The sequence below is a fragment of the Chiloscyllium plagiosum genome, chromosome 6, assembly GCF_004010195.1.
Source record: "Chiloscyllium plagiosum isolate BGI_BamShark_2017 chromosome 6, ASM401019v2, whole genome shotgun sequence".
Classification (NCBI taxonomy): domain Eukaryota; kingdom Metazoa; phylum Chordata; class Chondrichthyes; order Orectolobiformes; family Hemiscylliidae; genus Chiloscyllium; species Chiloscyllium plagiosum.
Window position 1 is genome coordinate 13,644,259 of NC_057715.1, and position 7,521 is coordinate 13,651,779.

General features: G+C 45.3%; 1 protein-coding gene across 1 annotated transcript in view; it reads right to left on the reverse strand.

The window, feature by feature from the left end:
• LOC122550471 (collagen alpha-2(IV) chain-like) overlaps nt 1–7,521 on the reverse strand; it is a 122,018-nt gene that overhangs the window by 9,292 nt on the left and 105,205 nt on the right. Inside the window, exons 33-36 of the mRNA XM_043691237.1 lie at nt 5,521–5,592; nt 2,469–2,594; nt 2,182–2,298; nt 1,372–1,533 (exon numbers count right to left, since the gene is read on the reverse strand). Coding sequence (XP_043547172.1) covers nt 1,372–1,533; nt 2,182–2,298; nt 2,469–2,594; nt 5,521–5,592 — 477 coding nt within the window. The remainder of the gene's footprint in view (nt 1–1,371; nt 1,534–2,181; nt 2,299–2,468; nt 2,595–5,520; nt 5,593–7,521) is intronic.

Genomic DNA, 7,521 nt, shown 5'->3' on the forward strand with positions numbered 1-7,521 from the left:
TTTACATGTGAACAGTACATGACACTGATCCAGCTCCCTAAGAGCCAGCTTTCAGTGAACAGAATCACTGACACTCCTTTTTATATCTGTCAGCCAGGACTCCCTGATTGGACCAGGTAAACAGCCCCAGTATGGGAACTCATATTCTATGAGGTCTGTCAGGCTGAGCTCATTATAATCACTATAGATGGATTTTCTTGATGATGGTGAATGTATCTGTTATCATGTAACACATTAACTCTGGTTTACTAGATATGAGACCTCCATTCCTCAAATTCATTGATCAGCAGTAGAGCGCCCTTCTGGCACGGGTGGTAGTGTCCTTACCTCTATAGAGAGTGGTGTGAGTTCAAGTCCACACCATGGATTTCCCATGAATGTGGCTAATCTGTGGAAGACTGTAGGAGGGGGAGAAACTGGATTTGGGAAGGAGAAAGGGAATTGTGTTTGTAAACCATTATGCTACATGTTCAATATTCAGATTTATTGAAGGTATTGGAATGGAATATAGTCAGGACATTAACAGGTGACCAATGGGGTGCTACCAACCAATCCAGTGGAACCCTTGCAAACAAAACACCTCTGAAGAAGTTGATTAGAAAATATTTACAGTGCCACATGGAGGGAGTAAAATCATTTACTGATCTAAGGACCAGAACTCTAAGCCCAGGGTCTTGCAATGGGGAAGGGACACCAGGCATTTGAGAGGTCGAGGTGAAGGCAGGGGGGTTTCTAAATCTGGACACAGGGTCAGTGACAGAGGTGCCGAAACATGTCTCTGCCACCTGATGCCATAGCAGAGGAACCCAGTGGGTGCTCCCTTCCCATTGGCCTCCATGATTCCCTAAATGGATGGGTTGGAGGTGGGAGATCAGGCAGCTGGAGGCCTACCCAAGAATTTTAAGGATCCTCACCATTGATGGCAGTGCATTAAATACTGCCCAAGGATTTACGACAACACCAGGTTTGTTGTGATACCAGAGGGGAAACTGATCCATCTCAGACTCTTAGTGAGGAACATGAATTGGGGAGCATGGGAGGAGAATTAGCAATACAGAGCCATGTCTCTGACCCAGAGTTCCCTATGAACATGGCTAATCTGTAGAAGACTATAGGAAGGGAATTGTATTTGTAAACCATTATGCAACATGTTCAATATTCAGATTTATTGATGGTATTGTAAATGAAAACAGTCAGGACATTAACAGGTGAGCAATGTGGTCATATGAACCAATCCAATCAAATCCATTGCCTTGCAAACATTCAATTTCCCTGTGTTTTAATAATGATGTTATGTAACAATTAGTTTGATACAATCTCCCACGAAAGAGCAATCTACTTTTTATATTTTGTAAGAGATGTCAGACTTGCCTTTATTTCCAGGGATGCCATTGATACCTGGAAGACCAGAAGCTCCCTTCTCACCGGGGATCCCTGGTGATCCTACGAAGCCAGATGCACCTGGATTCCCTATCTCACCTTTGTTTCCAGGTTGTCCCAACCTGCCAAAGGGACCTGGTTGACCAGGGTAGCCTGCAAGAAAGCCCAGGACAAAATTAAACATCTTTGCTACCTCAGCCATGCGGCCTCTCATTGACTCAAACTCTCTGCCAGCAGTGCCTGAGTTTTCAACACAAACATTTGGCACTCACTCTAATGTTAGTAAATGTTGATAGTTCTATGATTCATAATCCATGGTTTGTCTCTACAGTCTCAAAACATTCACTGTAAGGGTGGCATGGTGGCTCAGTGGTTAGCACTGCTGCCTCACAGCGCCAGGGACCCAGGTTCGATTCCCACCTCAGGCGACTGTCTGTGTGGAGTTTGCACATTCTCCCCGTGTCTGTGTGGGTTTCCTCCGGGTGCTACGGTTTCCTCGCACAGTCCAAAGATTGCAGGTTAGGTGGATTGGCCATGCTAAATTGCCCCTAGTGTTCAGAGATGTGTAGGTTAGGTGTATTAGTTAGGGGTAAATGTGAGATAGTGGGGTAGGGGAGTGGGTCTGGGTGGGTTGCTCTTCAGAGGGTCAGTGTGGACTCGTTGGGCTGAAGGGCCTGTTTCCACACTGTAGGGATTTTATGTTTCAATGAAGCATTCTGACCAATCAGAGCACATTCTGATCTTGTGTGGTGACCTGGTTAGAATCCTAACTCATCACGGTCAGTCAGGGATCTAACTTACCTTGTGGACCGTCATATCCTTTTGGCCCTGGATCACCTGCTTTTCCTGGTTTGTTTGATGGGATCAGGGGCCCTGGATCACCAGGAGGTCCCATTGAGCCAACAAGACCTGGTTCACCTGAAGTAAATGATAAATCCATAGTAAGTGTCTGCAGAGGATTCATTCAGTGTTAGCATCAGAACTCATCAAACAGTTTTACATGGCATCTGTGATAGGAATGAGCAGGAGGGTTGGTGTGAAGAGTCTTTCGATCATTCAACACATAAACGGTTTTAACCAACACTTACCGACATCACCTCTGGCACCAACTCCCCCTGGCAGCCCGAGTTCCCCTGGTTTGGTACTGGGTATCCCTCTCTCCCCTTTCTCACCCTGGTGACCAGTTTGACCTGGAGTTCCTCTCGCGTTTAGACCTGTTCATGAAAGAACAATATTACACACTCCAATCATTGTTTGATGTTCATTGTCAACTTGTCACATTTGCAGTGCTACCTTCAGAGTTAGAACAATGTAGATTTCAGCTTTAGCCATTAGCTCAGGTTAATACGTCAGTGCTGTACTGAAGGAGTGCAGTATTGACACTGAACTGAATTTTGGTTACTTGTTTAACTAAATGTAAAAAATCTTATCCCACATTCCACAATCATAGAGGTCTGTGTGTACCACATCTATCTCGTGACTCTCATCCACACTTTCTGTTACCTTGTTAAAAAAAACACACACAATTTCATACAATGATTGGAGTTCTAAGTGTGGAAGTAGGCCATTCAGCCCATTGAGTCCATATCAACTGTATGTAGAGCATCCCACCCAGAACCGCTCCCCCCCCCCCATAATCCCGCATTTCCCAAGGATAGTCCACATACCTTGCACACCTGTAGACACTACAGGCAATTTATCATGGCCAGTCCACTTAACCTGCACATCTTTGGACTGTGGGAAGAAACTAGAGCATCCGGACGAATCCCACGCAGACACAGAGAGAACGTGCAAATTAAACACAGATAGTTGCCTGAGGGTGGAATCGAACCCATGTCCCTGGCACTGTGAGGCAGCAGTGCTAACCACTGAGTGACAGTGTGGCATATTTGGTTAAACACAACTGGTGTTTAACAAATTTCTGCTGGCTTTTCTTCATTATTCCACATTTGTCCAAGTGAGTGTTCATTTGGCCTGGGATTAACATTTCTAAATGTTTTCTAAGTGTTAAACTAGAGAAAAGCAGCAACATTATTCCCAAAATGCTTTCTCCCATGGCGGGGGAGGGAGGTTAAGAGGATGAGTCGAGAGTGTGATGCTGGAAAAGCACAGCCGGTCAGGCAGCATCCTGTGTGTAGAATCGACATTTTGAGCGTGAGCTCCTTATCAGGAAGATGATTCCCAATGAGGAGCTTACACTCAAAATGTCGATTCTCCTGCTCCTCGGACGCTGCCTGACTGGCTGTGCTTTTCCAGCACCACGCTCTCAACTCTGACCTGCAGCATTTGCAGTCCTTACTTTTTCCTAGTTAAGAGGAAACGCCTACCCTGCATATTTGTGCACCCATCACACCCAGCTCCAGGACACCCAGAATGTACCTCAGGCTGGGGGTCTCTCCAGTGAATACGCAATGGCAGCTAATTCCAGTCTCTAACCTCCACTCATCAATTTTGACCTAATTGAGTCATAGAGATGTACAGCATGTAAACAGACTCTTCAGTCCAACCTGTCCATGCTGACCAGCTATCCTAACCCAATCTAGTCCCACCTGCCAGCATCCGGCCCATATCCCTCCAAACCCTTCCTATTCATATACCCATCCAAATGACTTTTAAATGTTGCAATTGTACCAGCCTCCACCCCATCCTCTGGTAGCTCATTCCATACACGTTCCACCCTCTGCGTGAAAAAGTTGCCCCTTTGGTCTCTTTTATATCTTTCCCTCTCACCCTAAACCTATGCCCTCTAGATCTGGACTCCCCCACCCCAGGGACAAGACTTTCCATGCCCCTCATAATTTTGTAAACCTCTATAACGTCACCCCTCAGCCTCCGAAGCTCCAGGGAAAACAGCCCCAGCCTGTTCAGTCTCTCCCTATAGCTCAAATCCTCCAACCCTGGCAACAGCCTTGTAAATCTTTTCTGAACCCTTTCAAGTTTCACACAATCTTTCCGATAGGAAGGAGACCAGAATTGCATGCAATATTCCAACAGTGGCATAACCAATGTCCTGTACAGCCGCAACATGACCTCCCAACTACTGTCTGTACTCAATACTCTTACCAATAAAGGAAAGCATACCAAACACCTTCTTCACTATCCCATCTACCTGCGACTCCAATTTCTAGGAGCTATGAACCTGCACTCCAAGGTCTGTTTGTTCAGCAACACTCCCTAGGACCTTCCCATTAAGTGTATATGTCCTGCTAAGATTTGCGTTCCCAAAATGTAGCACCTCGCATTTATGTGAATTAAACTCCATCTGCCACTTCTCTGCCCATTGGCCCATCTGGTCCAGATCCTGTTGTAATCTGAGGTCTCCAACCCTATTCCCCTGTTGGTTGTGGCAGGCATTTGACCAGCTGAGAGGTTTGGGTTTTGGTGATGCCGCTATTAAGGAACTGAATTTCACAGCTTGCATTTGCAATGACCTGAGGTCCCAGGGGTGGGCAGTAAAGTGCAAGGCAGGAGTTTTGAGAAGCTCCACTTCAGGAGCCTGAAGCAATATCGACCACATAAAAGGTTTTCAACCAAAAAACAGCTCATAAAGAGCTTTTAAAGTTGCAAAATATCTCAAATTGTTTCCCACAGGTTTTTAATAAGATAAAATTTTACCAGGAGCCACACAATGAGGTATGAACTTGATCAAAGGGTTATTCAGTTTTACAAGGTGTCCTACAGGAGAAATGGAGAGTTTTAGCAAGAGACTTCCAGAGCAATGAAAAGTATGGTGGAACGATTAAAATCGAGGATGCTCAAGACACCAGAAAGGGAGGATTGCAGAGGGCTCATGGACTGGAGGGATCGAGAGAGAGAGAGAGGAAGTGGTGAGACCATGGAGGGAATTGAAACCAACCTTAAGGAAGTGCTTAACTCAGAGCCAACACAGGCCAATGATCACAGTGCGTGTTAGTTGAAGAGGAGTTTTTGTGATGAAAAACACACTCAGTAGTTTTGAATGGCCTCACATTGACAGTAGGTAGGCTCTGGGAGACCAAACAGGAGTGTGTTGCATTAATTAAGCCTTAAGGTGACAACGGCATGGACATTCACAGAATTTATTTGGTGCCATGAGAATTCATGAACTCCTGTTATCTGTACCATGTAGTGATTAATTAGAGAAAAATTGAGAGACTGTACCTGGGGATCCTGGGAAGCCTTTGTTTCCTTTTAACCCGTCTAAACCAGGCAGACCATCAGGACCCAGTGAACCTGTGGGAGCAATCAAAATTCAAACACATCGATATTAATATTCCAATCATTTAAGTCTCACTGATGTACATTGAAAATTACCCTGAACTTTTAAAAAACTCCATGGGGTCACCAAAGACACTCGGCAATGAAAGATTTGTCTCCGAGAACCAACCCGCTGAGAAACTAATCGTCAGGTCCGCAAACCCCTTCTAGGGAGGGCAAGGCAACAAAGGATGAATTCCAGTGTCACAGTGAGTAGATGGGCAAGAGGAGATTGTACAGAAATTCTGAAAACGTGAAAACTCCAAGTCACTCTTGATTTATCAGGAAATTATCTCTTCCCATGTACAGGAGAGACTTTAGATCTTTAGTTCCCAAAGTTTGATTTCACTTCATGTCAGGTTTGAGCTAAACTCATCGATAGAGATTGATTGTTACCATTGACGATGAACCCTATTGTTCTTGTATTAGTGATGAATGGGGAGGTGACATTAATAGGCACTGCTCTGATCTGGTCTTGTAAATCCAATGTTCCCCAAACACAATCAAATGAGACATATCACACACAAAGTGCTAGAGAGCACTGTTCTTATAGTCTCAGACATTCACACATAATCAACTGTTAACAGCCTCTCTTCTGAACCAAGAATAGTCAGAGATTCCAGTTTCCCATCTCTTAATCTCCTGAAGTTTTGGGATCACCATGAAAGTTTTGATTCAAGAGGCTTTTAAAAAGAGTTTTGTGTTATAATCCACCAGTCTGGCAGCCAATTGGTCAGACCTGTGAAGTTTGTAACAAGGTACTGATGGATTGGCGGTCAGGAGTCAGGGAGACCTGGTAGTTGTAGTGTAAGCATGTGAGAAGATGGAAAAGTGCTGCCCCAGTTTGATCTGGCACAGTATAAGAAGAGCTCCCATCCTATGGACCTTGATTAAACACAAATTCCTACTGTTGGTAGATGTTGCCAGCAATTAACATGCATTTAGACCACACTTTTAACACAGTATAATGTCCCAAGGTGCTTCACGGCAGTGATTTACAAACATGACTTGACACCAAAGGGAGATAATAGGAACAGATGATCCAAATATTGCTCAAAGCCATAGGTTTTAAGGAATACCTTAAGGCGGATCGAGAGGTACAGAGGTTTAAGGAGAAGATGCCAGACTGTAGGCCCCAGCAACTATGGCACTAATTATGGAGCTACTTTAAATGGTGAAATCAACAGGGTTAGAGGAATTCAGAGACCCTGGAGCGATTTACATAGTGTTTTTCAAACTGTGGGTAATGTCCCCAGTTAAGACTTTGGTGGCTGTGGAGTTTGGATAGATTGTCCTGAAACAAACTCGGTATCACAGCCACATTTGCTTCCTCAGTGCCTGTCTCCGTAACCAACTCACCCCACACGGACTCCGGACCACCTTTAAACCAGCAGAGTTCGGACCCGAACAGGACAAACAGTACAGATTACAGATTCAAAAACACCAGCAACGGTTCTCCATCAAGATCCTCCGCTCCACGCTTGCAGCAATGCGCCGGTACCTAACCTCTCTACAGTCAGCCCTGCCTCAGCTGAGGGCCACACTCTCTCAGAATTGCAAAGGACCCACTCTGTACTACATCCTCAGGAGAATTCATACTCTCAACAAACAGTATTTCAACTCCATCTCAAACATCAAAAACTGTAAGTACAACAAACTTTTATCTACCCAGCTCCATAACCAGCACTCCTCGAACATTCCAGAAGATTCCCCTGGCCACGGAAACACCATTAGCCATGCGGCTGATACAGCTACCACCCCCACGCTGATTGATGATGTCACTTACGCCCCCATCATGGCCACTCCCACAGCCACTTCCGCCCCTCACATCATCGCCGATGCCACACCCTCAGTGACTTCCGCCACCCCTACTGCCATGTCTGCCACCACTTCCGTCCCCACCAA